At 43.6% G+C, this 16,847-nt stretch overlaps 1 protein-coding gene across 8 annotated transcripts in view; it reads left to right on the top strand.

The window, feature by feature from the left end:
- METTL25 (methyltransferase like 25) overlaps positions 1-16,847 on the top strand; it is a 467,640-nt gene that overhangs the window by 246,745 nt on the left and 204,048 nt on the right. For all 8 annotated transcript variants that reach the window (XM_063927684.1, XM_063927686.1, XM_063927682.1 and 5 more), the window contains one exon: positions 10,210-10,845. In XM_063927684.1, the coding sequence (XP_063783754.1) occupies positions 10,210-10,845 (636 nt within the window). The remainder of the gene's footprint in view (positions 1-10,209; positions 10,846-16,847) is intronic.

Below are 16,847 nucleotides of genomic sequence, written 5' to 3'. Positions count from 1 at the left end.
TTTAAAGAGAGACTGTAAAGAATTTGTTGCCAAATTAGTCCATAAAGCAGTGCAAAAATAGATTTAATTAAAAAATATGGAGCATTAAAATAATGACACGTGTTTTACACCAGTTCACATGTCCTATGGGCGCCTTTTGTGTCTTGTGGTTTAAAGTTCTAAAGCAGTAATGATTTTTTTTCGGTTCTCTACATTACACTAGAAAATCTTTGAACTCTTATGGGGAGTGGAATTTTATTTTTGGTGTCGTTCTATTGGATTGTGTAAGAAAGCTATGTGTGGCTGAAGTGTTTAAATTATTTCTTGGATGCTTTCAGTGTTAGACACAGGCCTGCAATGGAAACCACTATAGAGTGATTGTGGCAGGGTTGTAATATATGTGAAATAGTCAAGAAAAAACCATAATCAAACACCCCCCAGCACACTGTGGGCCAGCAAGAGACGTACATCCTACATAATAATACTATTGCAGAGATCTGTTACATACGTACATTTGCACATATGGTAACATATGGTAAGCCACCAGCCATGGCAAGGCGTCTCTGCTCTGGTGGTCCTACACTACATGATATCAGCACCACTTTTGGGGGGTGTAGTACAGTATGCCGGCGCTCGGGCTCCCGGCGACCAGCATACCGGCGCCGGGAGCCCGACCGCTGGCATACCGACAGCGTGGCGAGCGCTATGGAGCCCCTTGCGGGGTCGCTACGCTCGCCACACTGCGGGCACGGTGGCGCGCTATGCGCGCCACATTATTTTGTTCTCCCTCCGGGGGGGTCGTGGACCCCCACGAGGGAGAATAGCTGTCGGTATGCCGGGTGTCGGGATTCCGGCGCCGGTATAATGTGCGCCGGGATCCCGACATTCGGCATACTGAAGACCACCCCTTTTGGGTTGTATGTATTTCTAAATTCAAAGCTAACTTGCCTGGAGGTACCCTAAAAACCTCCAATATGGCATTACAGGTTGAGTATCCCATATCCAAATATTCCGAAATACGGAATATTCCGAAATACAGACTTTTTTGAGTGAGAGTGAGATAGTGAAACCTTTGTTTTTTGATGGCTCAATGTATACAAACTTTGTTTAATACACAGTGTTATTAAAAATATTGTACTAAATGACCTTCAGGCTGTGTGTATAAGGTGTATATGAAACATAAATGAATTGTGTGAATGTAGACACACTTTGTTTAATGCACAAAGTTATAAAAAATACTGGTTAAAATGACCTTCAGGCTGTGTGTATAAGGTGTATATGTAACATAAATGCATTCTGTGCTTAGATTTAGTTCCCATCACCATGATATCTGATTATGGTATGCAGTTATTCCAAAATACGTAAAAATCCCATATCCATAATACCTCTGGTCCCAAGCATTTTGGATAAGGGAGACTCAACCTGTACAAGGATCAGCATACCGGCGCCTTGTAACCGGCTATGCTATGTAACACCAAGATGGCTGCATCACCTTTTGCATGCTCCTGATCATCTCCATAAAACAGCTGAAATTCACCACAACTGACCCATAAATCATCGTAAATATCCAAGGACTTACCTTTAACTTGTTCTACTCTACGCGGACATCTGATCAAAACCAACGGATTGCATTCCTGCGCTGAGATACACACTAGATTGAAACCTCTGCAACTCTCCACTTAGAAGTCCTTCAGTTTGGAATCTACTGTGCTCTGCATTGGACATCCCAGACAAGGTACTGTGAACTACAACCTATATTTGGCTCCATCCAGCCCCTCACTTAGACATCATTCACCTCTGTTCTCTGAGCAAAAAATAACTGACTTCTTGCATTAATCAACTAATATACAGCATATTCAGGCTCTGAATCACTGAAGGGTCACTGCTCACTTCAATTTGCAAGAGCCATTCCAAAGGACACATGTTATCACTACCCCCCACAAGAAATTTACTTCAAAGGCCTCTCACACTGAGATCTTTCACACCTACACAACAGGAATTGGATTCTAACACCTCTCCACAAGCCTGCTTTTGACTAAATCAGCAACAGAAAAAGCAGTTATTTTTATTTACAGTATCACTTGTTTCAAATATACCCATTGTATTAAGGAGCAGCAATAGGTTACAGCAACAACGATTATAGCGATTACAATCCAAGATGGCGCCGCAGATGGCTGCCTCGGAGCTACGCAGCTCAGCCAAAATACCTGTTTCCCCTTGTTTTCCCTTGCCCTTGTCTACCCCACCGGTGACCAAATACAGCAGGGAAGCCCTCCTTAGTTGGAGCGCTCCCGAGGTGCTTACCACACGTTCGGGCCCGTCGGCGGGCAGATCAGCGGCCCTTGCAGCCCTCGCTGCCCTTGCTGCCCTGTGTGGCAAGGATGCAGACGTTGTGGACCCCGAAGTGGATGACCGAACAGCCGCGCCCCCCTGCAGCCCAGGTGGCGACTGGCGGATGGATCACCGGCCCCGGAAAGAGAATGACGGAGGCCCTCATGTCGGCCCTAGTAGAAGGACCTGGACTCAGAGGAGAGGCTGTCGCGCAGGCGCCCTAGTGAGGTGGCGGCGGCGAGGGCGCCGGTCTGCACTACCCGCGATCCTGCTTTCGAATGTGCGCTCACTGGCAAACAAGTTCGACGAATTGTCCCTCCTTCTGGGCAGCGCAGGGTCAGGCATTACAGGGTCATCTATCCTCTGCTTTACGGAGACGTGGCTGGACGACCATACTGCGGACAACCCGATGTCTCTGCCGGGCTTCAGTCTCTTCAGGGCCGATCGCTCCAAGGTTCTCTCAGGAAAAACGAAGGGTGGTGGCATCTGCTTCTACATCAACGACGGATGGTGCACCAATGTCACGATCATAGGCAAATCATGCAGCCCTCACCTGGAGATGCTGAGTATCAACTGCAACCCCTTCTATTCCCCCTGGGAATTTGCCTCAATTGTCCTTGTGGGAGTGTACATCCCCCCCCTCGCCTGCGCGAACGAAGCCCTGCACCACCTGGCCATATGTATATCTGACATAGAACAAAAACACCCAGACTCTCTGCTTATAGTACTGGGTGACTTCAACAGAACTAACCTGAGCAAGGAGCTACCTAAGTACAAACAACAAGTCACGTGTCCCACTAGAGAAGGGCGCACCCTTGATCACTGCTACACTACCCTCAAGTCTGCCTTCCGGTCTATCCCGCGTGCTGCACTCGGCCTATCTGACCACTGCCTCGTCCACCTACTCCCTACCTATACACAGAAGCTGAGAGCAGTTAAGCCTGTCGTTAAGACTGTCAAGAAATGGACCAATGAGGCCAAGATGAAGCTCCAGGCCTGCTTTGACTGCACGGAATGGGGGGTCTTTGAAGCCTCGGCAACCGACCTGAATGACTTGACAGACACTGTCACATCCTACATCAGCTACTGTGAGGACATGTGTGTACCTACCAAGACTTACCGCATTTACAACAACAACAAGCCCTGGTTCAATGCCCAGCTCAGGCAACTTCGTCGAGCCAAAGAGGAGGCCTATAGCAGCGGTGACAGAGCACTATACAACCGTACTAGGAACTCTCTGACTAAAGGAATTAGGCTAGCAAAAAAGCGGTTCTCGGACAAGCTGACAAACGATCTCTCCACCAATGACCCCGTATCTGTATGGAAAGGAATGCAATCCATAACCAACTATAGGAAAACATCAAAGTCCACCGCCATGCACCAAGACCTTGCAGATGAACTGAACCACTTTTTTTGCAGGTTCGCAAAAGAAGTCCCCTGCAACCCAAACAATCACCTCTACGATGCCCCGAACACCGACGGCCAACCCCAGGCACTGCAAGTCACCCAAGAAGAGGTGGAGGCATTGTTCAAAAGGACCAAAACCAGGTAAGCTCCGGGTCCAGACGGAGTGTCACCATCTGCCCTAAGAGCATGTGCGGGTCAGCTCGCCCCCATATTCACCAAGATCTTCAATAAATCGCTGGAGCTACAGAAAGTCCCTTCCTGCCTCAAAAGGTCTACTATAGTCCCGGTCCCCAAGAAACCCACTATCACGAACCTGAACGACTACAGGCCGATAGCACTGACGTCTGTGGTCATGAAAACGTTCGAGCGTCTGGTTTTGAATCACCTGAAAACTGTGACTGGCCCCCAACTGGACCCCCAGCAGTTCGCCTATCGCTCGAATCGGTGTGTCGAGGATGCAGTCAACCTGGGCCTGCACTACATTCTACAGCACCTAGACATTCCCGGTACCTACGCGAGGGTCCTGTTTGTCGATTTCAGCTCTGCCTTCAATACAATCGTCCCCAGCATCCTCCACCCCAAATTACTTCGCCTAGGGGTCCCAGAAGCTACCTGTTCCTGGATAATAGACTTCCTGACAGATAGGACACAGGTGGTGAAAGCGGGGGAATTCACCTCTCAAGCGCGGTCCATCAGTACAGGGGCCCCTCAGGGCTGTGTCCTCTCACCCCTGCTCTTCTCCCTGTACACAAATGACTGTACCTCAGAGGCGCAATCAGTAAGGATCATCAAATTTGCCGATGACACCACCGTCATCGGCCTCATCAAGGATGGGGACGAATCGGCCTATAGACGGGAAGTAGACCGGCTGGCCCAGTGGTGCATCCACAACAACCTTGACCTCAACCCCCTCAAAACTGTCGAGATGATAGTGGACTTCAGGAAGAAATCATCTAGTGCACCTCCGCTAACGATTGCTGACAGTGTGGTATCGCTAGTGGACTCCTTCAAGTTTCTAGGGACCACAATCTCCAGGGACCTTAAATGGGGGTCCAACACTGACGCCACTGTTGGGAAAGCGCAGCAGAGGTTGTTCTTCCTCAGGCAACTAAGGAAGTTCAACATCCCACAGAAGCTCCTGCTCCTCTTCTACTCCGCGATTGTGGAGTCGGTACTGTGCTCCTCGATACTCGTATGGTACAGCTCCGCCAGTGCAGGCTCCAAAAGGTGGTCAGAACCGCAGAGAAGATCATCGGGGCCGACCTTCCCTCAGTCCAGGACCTGTACTTGTCCAGAGCTAAAAAGCGGGCAATGAAGATAGTAAAAGACCAGCTACACCCCGGCCACAGCATGTTTAACTTGCTTCCTTCAGGCAGGCGTTACAGGGCTGTCCCCGCCAGATCCACCAGAAGCCTCAAAAGTTTCTTTCCCCAAGCTGTCCGCCTGCTGAACTCCTGAACATTGACTGACTAGACGTACATGTAACTCACTTGTGTCCCTACGGTATACCTATCTGTGTAACTTTACTTGCCGCCCCCCCCCCCCCCCCCCACACACACACACACACACACACACACCTGCTTACCTGTTACCTACTTGGCTGTTGTATAGCAAACCGAAGACAAATTCCTAGTATACGTAAGTATACCTGGCCAATAAAGCTGATTCTGATTCTGATACCCTCCACCTACTGATCCCAAAGCTGTAAAAATTAAGTCTCTCTGTATTTCTACTTTTATTTAGGATGTATGGCTCTATTGATGGCTTATTTACAGTGTGCTGGGGGATTTTTTTTTTTTTTTTTTTTTTAGTTTACATTCATTTCTCCCTTTTACATGCACCTGTGATGAGCCAGTAAATTAATTAGCACTATCATTTGGTGTATTATATATAAAATAGTATTTGCAAGAATCTATGACTTTTTCCTGGGGAACTATGGACTTATACCTAGCAACAAGTGATGGGTATCTGTGCAAGTCTTTCTACTGAATACAAGCTGTGAAAATGTTTTTTGTTTTTTTTAATATTCTCAATGAGACTGCCTGCGTAACAAACGCATCCATAATTGATAATCATGACATCCATGTAGTTGTAAACTTACTGGGGTAAATGTGATAATGTGCGAGAAGCCAGAGGTGCGGATGTTTGTTCAAGAATGCTTGTATTTTGAAAGTGGCAATTATTTACACGACAAACCCATCCTGGTTTTGCCTTGTAAATGATTTCCGCTTTAAAAATATGAGCATTCTTGCACAAACTCCCGCACCTCCGTATTCTTGCACCCTATTATATTAACACATTATGTTTGCTTAGGATGAATGTTCAAAATTAAGTAACAAGGAAAGTTGTGTTTGAAATAACATGCAAACTTTCTCTTAGACAAGTTTCATTTTCTGTAGTCTTTCGCAACGATTGTTATGTCAGACATAGAAGTTGTTAATTGTCCCTTTTGAAGATTACGTGATAGCTCTCTGGGGTTTATAATTGCCAAGGACATAATGCGTGGATCAGTGTTAGTTAGCTCTATTGATCGGACTAAAAAACTAATGATGCACACTAATATTGTGAGCAAAGATAGTGAAAGCTTCTGTTTGGTCTATAAGGTCAGGGCAATAGATGTGTCATCATACATCATTGCTTCAGTTGCGCCAAACAGCCCCTCTCGGAGCACCAGGTCCCATGAGACACTGTTAGCACCAGGCGTCTCTTTCAGTCGCAACTTTTTATCGATACAAGTTCCATTGTGCGCAGAATACAGACTAATGGTGTGTACACATGGTGAGATTTTTTTCTTTAGATTTTGACTATATAGTAAAAATTGCAAGGAAAGTTAGTGCAAATCGCAAGGTGTTAAGCCACTTGCGATCCCGATTCGATCCCGATGCGCGGTCCCGCCAGGTCGGTATCGCAAGAAAAGATAGACACTGTAGGCAAGTCAATCCTTGCTAGATCGGTGTACTATCTAGTTCATCTCACATGTCAATTACATCTCACATAAGCCAAAATTGTAAGCACACACAGTCCATATCTCAAGAAAAGTTAGTCAAAATCTGTGGTTCTGGGCTCCGGGGTGTTCAGGGGAAATCGCAAAGTGAATATTGGGCATAGCAAGGATCTCACCGTGTGTACACACCATAAATCACACACAGATATAAATGTCCCATATCAATTTAATTCGCACAGTCTCCTGGCACATCCTAGTCTCATTGCTCTGCGACGAAGTGCCCAACACTAGCAGAGTTGCACGGGACCTGGAGGCTCACTTGCACCAGCCATCTCACGCTGCGTGGCATATTGAGGCTAGATGTATGAGGACACATCTGTAAACAATTCATTTAGGCTTTGCTTCATACATTTACTGTTCATGGGCCAGTGAAAAGGCCTTTTAAAAATAAATACCCCCCTCCCTTCCAATAAAAGGTGCTGCTACTGCAATTTCATAGACTGCCCAACTACTATGTAACTGGACAACAGGGTTCCTGAAGTAAGCCACGCCAGTGACATCATTAGTTGAGAGTGTCAGTGATGTAATGCACAGCGGACACCTGGCAATGTAAGAAGGAGAATGAAGGTGGGGATGGGTGGAGTGACAGTTATATAAACAGACACATTGCAAAGGATAAGAGTAATGAACAGAGAAAAGTTTATTCAGATCTTTTTGAATAATAAAAGAAAGTGTAAGGAAACTGGAGATAGACTACAGAACATTTTTAAGCAGAGAACTTACAGGAAAAATGAAGCCAAACCCAGTGAATCTGTTAAAAATAAAAACCAAGCTGTGTGGAGTTAGTGTTAATAATGGATAGAGAAATGCAGCATAATCTCTGAAACCTATTTTGTCTGTGAACGAAGTCTATTATGTTCTTTATTGCATTGTTACTGACATCTTGGCTATCCCCTCTGGGGGTAGCTAGGTGTGTTGTCTGTCTGGCGTGAAGCAGCGGGGTGAGTGGTGTAGGTGACGTTGCCCTACAATTGTGGCATCATGGCCCCTCCCCTGCTATACAAACTCATGATTCCTGCCATAGTAAAGTGTGGGGTGTGGCATGATGACGTGATCCAGTGCGAATAGTGTTATCAAGCAGTCTTGACTGCCCGGTTCACTCTAGAAGTGGGCAACGTCGGAGGCTCGTCTGGGATTCTCACCTACGCTTATGGACATAAGGGATAGCCACCAGAGATTCTGGAGTCTTCCGGACGTTTTGAGTAGGTAAGTATGATGTATTGCAGGCCTGGCCAACCTGTGGCTCTCCAGATGTTGTGAAACTACACATCCCAGCATGCCCTGCCACAGTTTTAGCATTCCCTAATAGCAAAACTGTGGCAAAGCATGATGGGACTTGTAGTTTTACAACAGCTGGAGAGCCACAGGTTGGCCAGGCCTGATGTATTGATTAGTAAAGTCTTAGACAGTTAAAATCATTATATTATACTTGGTGTCGCTGCCTGATTATAATCAGCTGGCACTTAAGGTGCATACACACGGTGAGATTCTGGCTAACCCCCGATTCTCACTATGTGACGGGGCTAGGTCAGCATCGCAAGCGCATAATGAGTGTGCTTGCGATACTGACTATGTGCGATTTTGGCTAAGTGTCAATTTTGACTATCTTTTCTACGAGAAAGTCAAAATTGACTTGCCTGCACAGTCTATCTAGGCTTGCGATGCCGACCGTGCATCGGCATCGCAAGGTGACTTTCACCATGCGATCTGCACTAACTTTTCTTACGATTTTGACTATATAGTCAAAATCATAAGAAAATATCTCACCGTGTGTACACACCATTAGGATGCTGTACAAGTTTATTTTTGTTTTACTTTTTATTTATTTATGTATAGTTTCTTTTATAGCGCAGCATATTCCGTTGCGCTTTACAATTGGAAACAACAGTGAAAGAACAGAACTGGTTAATAACAGACAGACATAGAGGTAGGAAGGCCCTGCTCATTTGACCCACAACTGATTATTGTGTGACTAGTTATCTTATTTATGTAGAAATGTAGTTGATGCCTGCATTAATATAATCATTGTATTAACCTGTGAGGATTCACATATTTTATTTTCGCACCACATACCGAGACAGGGCTTAGCGCTCACTTACACCACTCTTTGACCATGTTAGCAAGCGATCTGACATACCTCCAGCAGGAGGCTGCTTACCATAACACATCATCCCTACCGGTCTCTGTGCAGAGGTTACCCATTCCTTGGCTTTAGATTGTTGACTAAGTCTAAACTATAAATTGTTGGTATCTCATCAAGGCGTTCCATAAAATTAGGGCACCCTAAGTTTATTGAAGCCAGGTGGGAAGGGGAGTCTGGGAATTAAATCTCTACTTAATATCTGGAATTTAATGTTATCTGTAGTGAAGCACCAGCAGTTGGAACCAAAGTCTACCAAAGAGATGTGGAATGTGTTCACTGTAAAAAGACCAAAAGACCTCATACCAATGTAACCTGTCACTAGTCGCTGTGCATGGAACATCACGCAATGATTTGTTCTGATTATATTCATTTGTAATTTCCTGTTTAGAACATAGTAGCCATGCATTGCACCATTGTTCAAAAAATGTTATTATTCTGGATACTACATATATTCAATCTTACAGATACAACAAACCCAGGTTAACTGTTATGAAACTTTTTTTATAAGTTTAGTTTTCTAGATTTAAGAGGGGACTCCCCTGATGGTGTAGGTGCCAGGATGGGCGGGAGATTGGCAGTTATTATGTAGTCATACTGTATGTGCGGAAACATGTGGTCCTAAAAGTGGTAAATGTGGCATCTATTTGTGTGTTAATGTTTAGGCATATTCTATGTGCTCAGAATCACACAACAGCTACCTTTATGTAAATCCATACAGGTTGAGTATCCCTTATCCAAAATGCATGGGACCAGAAGTATTTTGGATATCGGATTTTTCCGTATTTTGGAATATTTGCATACCATAATGAGATATCATGGCGATGGGACCCAAGTCTAAGCACAGAATGCATTTATGTTTCATATACACCTTATACACACAGCCTGAAGGTAATTTTAGCCAATATTTTTAATAACTTTGTGCATTAACAAAGTTTGTATACATTCACACAATTCATTTGTTTCATATACACCTTATACACACAGCCTACAGGTCATTTAATACAATATTTTTAATAACTCTGTGTATTAAACAGTTTGTGTACATTGAGCCATCAGAAAACAAAGGTTTCATTATCTTACTCGTATTTAGGAATATTTGGATATGGGATACTCAACCTGTATTATCCACAGAACTTGAAATCTTTTTCTTTTTTGCATTTAATGTTTAATGTTTTAATTTTACAACACACGTTAATTAGTTTCTTTCCTTGAAATATGCAGTATAATAATTTTTCATGTGAGCTAATAATTTGTAAGATTTCAAGATGGATAATTAATAGACATATTATTTACAGACATGCGCTGTTTTTATTCAATTACAATGTATTGTTTCCATTCTTCCTAGGTCATAGACTTGGGCGCTGGAAAGGGTTATTTAAGCTCTTATTTATCCATGCGATATGACCTAAACGTTTATGGTATTGACTCTTCTCGCAGCAATACAGATGGAGCCAACAAGAGAAACCGGAAATTGAAAAAATATTGGCAAGTCTATAAAACTGATGCCAGAACCACTTCAAAGGCAATGAAATCTGACCATAAGAAAGAAATGTTATTGCCAGAGAACGCTTGTCAGGATGTTAATGCTGATGGAGACATTTCAAAACAGAGAATGAGTGATTTAAGGTTTAAAAGATCCATTACAGATTCACATGTTGATGACGACATTAGCTTGTTCTCAGACTCCTCTAAGTTGACAAATAGTATGGAAAGCAACCAGGCTACTCATCCAACACAAAATACAGACACAGTTGAGTCTTCTGACAGCATTTGCTCCTTTTTGGATATTTTGCCGGTTGGTGCTGTTGAACTGACCTCCACGTCAGAAGGTGTTTCGAAAGTTCTCAGCGAACAAGAAAAAGAACAAAAGAAAATGGAGAACATCAAGGGCAAAACGTTGAAGGAATCTCATGTTTATTCACCTCTCACTTCCTATGTCACCGCTGACACACAGCTTCACAACATCATCACTGATCTAGAGGTTATGTTGCTTTTATCTTTATGCACAAGTGTAAACAGCTGTCATTTCCCATGCAGAGAATAAGCTTTAATTGATTTCATAGCGTAGGAGGATTACATTTCTTCTTTTGTTTTTGCGCTTTTAATTTAAATAGATATGCTGTGAATTCTTTTCATTTTTTTAAAAATATATTAACAAGTTTACCAAATGTTGGAATTTTTGCAAAAGTCTTATAAATTAGCTACTGATGTAAATGTTTCAGCATTTGTGTAACTTTAATTTATTTTAATTTTAGAAAATATAGACAAAAAGAAAAATAACACATTTCAAGTAATTTAGGGGGTGATTCAGAACTGATCGCTGCTGCGTTTTCACTAAGCGGGCGATCAGGTGATAACTGCGCATGCATATGCACCGCAATGTACACACGCGTCGGACAGCAACAACGGGCATCGCTCGTCAGCGGAGAGATGGTGCGAAAAATCCGTACGCAGATGCGTTCGCAAAGTGTTTGACAAGAGGAAGCCGTTTGTGGGTGGTAACTGACGTTTACTGGGAGTGTCCAGAAAAACGCAGGCATGCCCAAGCGGGTTCAGGGAGGGTGTCTGACGTCAGCTCCGACCCCAATCAGCCTGTTCTCATCGCACTGTAGGTGTAAGTCCTGGGCTGCGCAGAGGCTGCACAGAGTGGATTTAGAAGCTCGGCGTACACATAGGATCGCACACTTGCACGATGAATATACACTCTTCCTGGAGGCGGCTACTATCTGAACGCAAGACAGCAAAATTAGCAACCCAGCAATCAGGTCTGAATTGCTCCCTTAGTTATGTATTATGCACAGAGCGCATAAAAGGTTATGTAAAAAATTGGTGCTTGAAAACAGTTGCAAACCATACCATTTGAACAGGTCATTTAAAAACAGTAACAACAGTAAATTCAAGAGATATAAACTTTGCCCCCTGCATCCATTGTCTGTGCCCAGGATATCAGGAAAAGCAGAGCACTAACTAGATTTCTTAGTGCCCTGTCCTAGAAAGCACATTGATTCCACTCCCTCCCTCCCCCAACACACACATTCAAAATGGATAGAAAATAAAGGGACGTGGTCACAGAATACTACACTAACCGCACTATAGTGTCTGTTGTTCACATTACACCACATAGTAGTCTCCTTTCCTGCAGCAGGGTACAATGGTTTCCACAGGGAAACATCGGGGTTGTAGAGTGGATCTTGATCCAGAGGCACCAGCAGGCTAAAGCTTTGGGCTGTCCCAGGATGCATTGGGGCCTCCTCTATAACACCGCCTCCAGGCACTGAGAGCTCAGTTTTGAGTTGGTGCCTGCCGCAGCAGGTCACTTAACAGGGGGGCTGCACTGTGCAGCCCTGAAAAAGCTTCTAGAAGAATTTCCTATTACTGGCTTGGCTGTCAGTGCTGTATGTCAGGGTGACATTTTAGCGCTGCGGCTCCATCATCTCCCAAGCAGTGTCGCATAATTCTGTGGCTCAGTTCCCGGGTACTTGCGGCGGAGACGTCCCGGCTTAGGCACAGAGTCGCAGACTGTTTTCCTGGTTCGCGTGGCTGCTACCGGGAGGAGGTAAGAGGGGACAGGCTGTTAAATTGCGTTCTGTCTGCGACTTGGGGAGACGGGTCGCGGCGGTGGCATGGACACTGTCACCGAGCAGGGACCCCACTAGACAACCAGGGCAATAGAGCACAAGTCGGGTGTACTAACATCCCATTTAATAAGAAGTCCAACATACGGGAGGCTGCGCTTGACCTGTAGCCATCTCCTCACAGATTTCCCACCATGGAGCTTACTCACACTCTCCCTCACTCCTTGACAGACGCAGGGTGCAAGCTACTGAGCATAGCCGCGGCTTGTCTCCGGGACTGCAGGGCAAGGTCTCCCTTGTAAAGCCGCCTGTATACAGAGGTGAGACTTTACAAACACTTAATTATCCTACATGTCTTTCTACAGACAGCGTTAGTTGAGAAAGAGTGTTCTGTTTACAGAATATATCGTCCAAGTATTCTGATACATCCTCCATTCACTGACCGCGCTGTTTTATATATATATATATATATATATATATATATATATATATATACAGTGTGTATGTGTGTGTGTATATATATATATATATATATATATATACATACATACATACATACATACATACATACTAGTCCAGTGCAGCTTTACTGTGATAATAATTTTTGCATTGCCTCTGACTGTGTGTCTGCATCTGCTGTGTGGTTTTACTTTCAGTGTTTCCCAGATATAACTGTCATCATATTCTGTACCCTGAGGGCTAGGTGCCTCTGGGTCCGCTAATATAGTAATACGCAGTATTTATTGCATAGATGTATTCTACTGTGTTACAGTCACGTAATACCGGATTTATTCACAGGTATTGTACTTTGTCTGGCTTTATCGTACTAAGGGGGTAATTCAGACCTGATCGCTCGCTAGCTGTTTTTTGCAGTCCTGCGTTCGCATAGTTGCCGCCCACCGGGGAGTGTATTTTAGCTGTGCAAGTGTGTGATCGCACGTGCAGCCGAGCAGTACAAAAAAACTTTGTGCAGTTTCTGAGTTGCCCAGGACTTAGCCGCTGCGATCACTGCAGCATGTCCGGTCCCGGAATTGACGTCAGACACTCGCCCTGCAAACGCTTGGACACTCCTGCGTTTTTTCCAACCACTCCCTGAAAAAGGTCAGTTGACACCCACAATCGCCTTCTTCCTGTCAATCTCCTTGCTATCGGCTGTGCGAATGGATTCTTCATAAAACCCATTGCACAGCAACGATCCGCTATGTACACGTGCGACGCGCCTGCGCATTGCGTTGCATACGCACGCGATTTCTGACCTGATCACAGCGCTGCAAAGAATGGTAGCGAGCGATCAGGTCTGAATTACCCCCTAAGTCGCTCTGTTGTGGCATTCATTTCATAATGTCTAACAGAAAGGGCAGTAAATCAGTGGACGCTCCTGCAGTATGCAGAGCATGCACCAAGGATTTACCAGAGGGGAAAGTTTTGTAAGATGGTCTGTGTACTATGTGTCATACACCTCCTTAGACAGTCCGCAGCTCCTGTGCCTAATCAGGAGCCACCCTGGGTTGCGTTCACTAACCTACTGGGTACTCTGGTAGAACACCTTATGCCCTCTGTGGGACCGCCTGTGCCACTATCGTCACCATTTTTTCCCTATGGTTAATCCGCCTCGGGCGGAAAATTTATCTAATCAGCTGCAGCAATGAAATCAGTCCTTGGTTAGACAAAAATCTACCCCAGGTCACTCCCTTGTCTCTGGGTCGTCTAAGCAGGCTGCTTCCTCCTCACAATCCACATACCTCTCTGATTTTTCATCTTAAGAGGAGGAGGAGCATACGGTCCTGTCAGACTCTGAATCGGGTGTTACTGATGAGGTTTCTTTCTTGCAGATTGATGTCCCTGCTCCTAGTGGTTGCTATTAAACAAATCCTACAAATCTCTGATGATGAGGATTCCACCACCGTGACAAAGAAACCTGATAAGTTTAAATGGCACAAGGTGGTTCAAAATCTGTAACCCCATTCTGGCCATTTAGTGGACATCAGGCGGGAACCCTGATCTACTCCAGTGTTGCCTGATTTATGGAATCCTATTTATGAGTATTAATATTTAATATATCATATATGGTATTTAATATATGGATATATTTTAATTAATATGCGTTTATCATATATATCTGCAAATATATTATGTCAGGCCTACAAACTAATTGGCTGATAAATATATGCAGTCCTTATGAAGTTAAGATTCCTTAAAGAGAGTTCAAGCTTGAATATTACCGCTCTTTTTATATGATTAATTATTTACAGGCAGATCAAATCGTACAGAATAAGATATACACAGTAGTGATATATATACTAATTATTTATCTAATGCTTCCTTCGTAAAAGCTTCAAAAGTAATTAAATATCTAATGCAGGATGGTATACCGCGTTTTAAACAAATTGGGCCGAGATTATTAAGTGGGATGAATAATTCTCTTAATAAAGACTGTAACAAGAGAATTAATTGTAGCATAACAGGGTCACTGTATATGCACATGGCTGCATATAAAATAATACTGGATGGAATTAGATATATTTAAAGCCATTCCTAAATGATATTTAATATCTGTTTGAAGCAAAATTGTATTAATTTATTGTATTGATAGGATGTTACTATATACACATCAAAATCTTTTAAAATAATTATTAGTCAAAATATAGGTAGGATAGAAAACGCCTTTATATGGGTTAAACTGGTATAAGTTTATTTAAGATTGAGATGTATAAATAGGTACAAGGTAGAATAAGGAGACTTAAGACTGCATGGTAATTAATTCAGTGAGGAAATACAGTAAACAGAGTAGGTGTACTACTCGCAGCCATTTGTGGTACTATTGCCCGAAGACAATTAAGACCTACTATTAACAAGCAAAGAAAGAAAGAAAGAAAAGAAAAAAAAGACTGGTTCATACTGTATATGCCTGTTCTATTCAAAATCACAACCTGTTTTGTGCAAAGCAATATGGACACTGGTCACAACTGCGGTATTGGATAAACGCAAAGGAAACAGAAGTGCTAAGGACTGTATAAAGACCATTACTGAGGGTTGTCACAAGTACTGAGTTGCAAACTCAAGATTACAGTACGCAAAATATACAGCACTCGACGTACAAAGCCCTCTGCCTCAAACAGCGAAATGGCAAGCAAAGGAGCAGCTGCTATGAAGAATTCTACTTCAACTGCCTCCATAATGCAAACGCAAGGCGTCTCCAATTGCAAGCAAACCACGCAGAAGATAGTCTTATCCCAGTAAATTGCTACAGACAAGAACAGCAAAAATGTCCAAACGTACTGATCCAGATACAGAAAAAAGGTCTAAAATTGGGCTATGGTATTCCAAATGTCTGTAGAAATTAGTTTTCCTCATGAATACTGAATAAAACCTCAGTCTTGGTCTGCTTTAGTTAAAAGTAAAAGTAGAATAAGGTTAGGTAAGCTAAGAATTTTTAGAGATTTTTAAAATCATAATGGTTATTATTATTACACTTATGGTATATATTATGGTTACAACGAAAGTTATGTTTGAAGGAATATTTTGAAATATATTTGGAAGCAATTACGCTAGTTTAATGTGTGGCCAATCAAAATAATTTCTCATGGCCACAAGGGGGCGACTGTTGCCTTATAGGTAATTGTCTGCACTTAGTATAATATTAGGGCAATGGATATTGTCTGAATTAAAATAATTCATTATAAATAAGTGATGTAACCATAGTGTATAGTGGATAATAAGAATTTACTTACCGATAATTCTATTTCTCATAGTCCGTAGTGGATGCTGGGGACTCCGAAAGGACCATGGGGAATAGCGGCTCCGCAGGAGACTGGGCACAAAGTAAAAGCTTTAGGACTAGCTGGTGTGCACTGGCTCCTCCCCCTATGACCATCCTCCAAGCCTCAGTTAGGATACTGTGCCCGGACGAGCGTACACAATAAGGAAGGATTTTGAATCCCGGGTAAGACTCATACCAGCCACACCAATCACACCGTACAACTTGTGATCTGAACCCAGTTAACAGCATGATAACAGAAGGAGCCTCTGAAAAGATGGCTCACAACAACAATAACCCGATTTTTGTAACAATAACTATGTACAAGTAATGCAGACAATCCGCACTTGGGATGGGCGCCCAGCATCCACTACGGACTATGAGAAATAGAATTATCGGTAAGTAAATTCTTATTTTCTCTAACGTCCTAGTGGATGCTGGGGACTCCGAAAGGACCATGGGGATTATACCAAAGCTCCCAAACGGGCGGGAGAGTGCGGATGACTCTGCAGCACCGAATGAGAGAACTCCAGGTCCTCCTCAGCCAGGGTATCAAATTTGTAAAATTTAGCAAACGTGTTTGCCCCTGACCAAGTAGCTGCTCGGCAAAGTTGTAAAGCCGAGACCCCTCGGGCAGCCGCCCAAGATGAG

The sequence above is a fragment of the Pseudophryne corroboree genome, chromosome 6 (assembly GCF_028390025.1).
Source record: "Pseudophryne corroboree isolate aPseCor3 chromosome 6, aPseCor3.hap2, whole genome shotgun sequence".
Taxonomy (NCBI): Eukaryota; Metazoa; Chordata; class Amphibia; order Anura; family Myobatrachidae; genus Pseudophryne; species Pseudophryne corroboree.
This window is presented reverse-complemented; position numbering and strand designations above follow the sequence as displayed.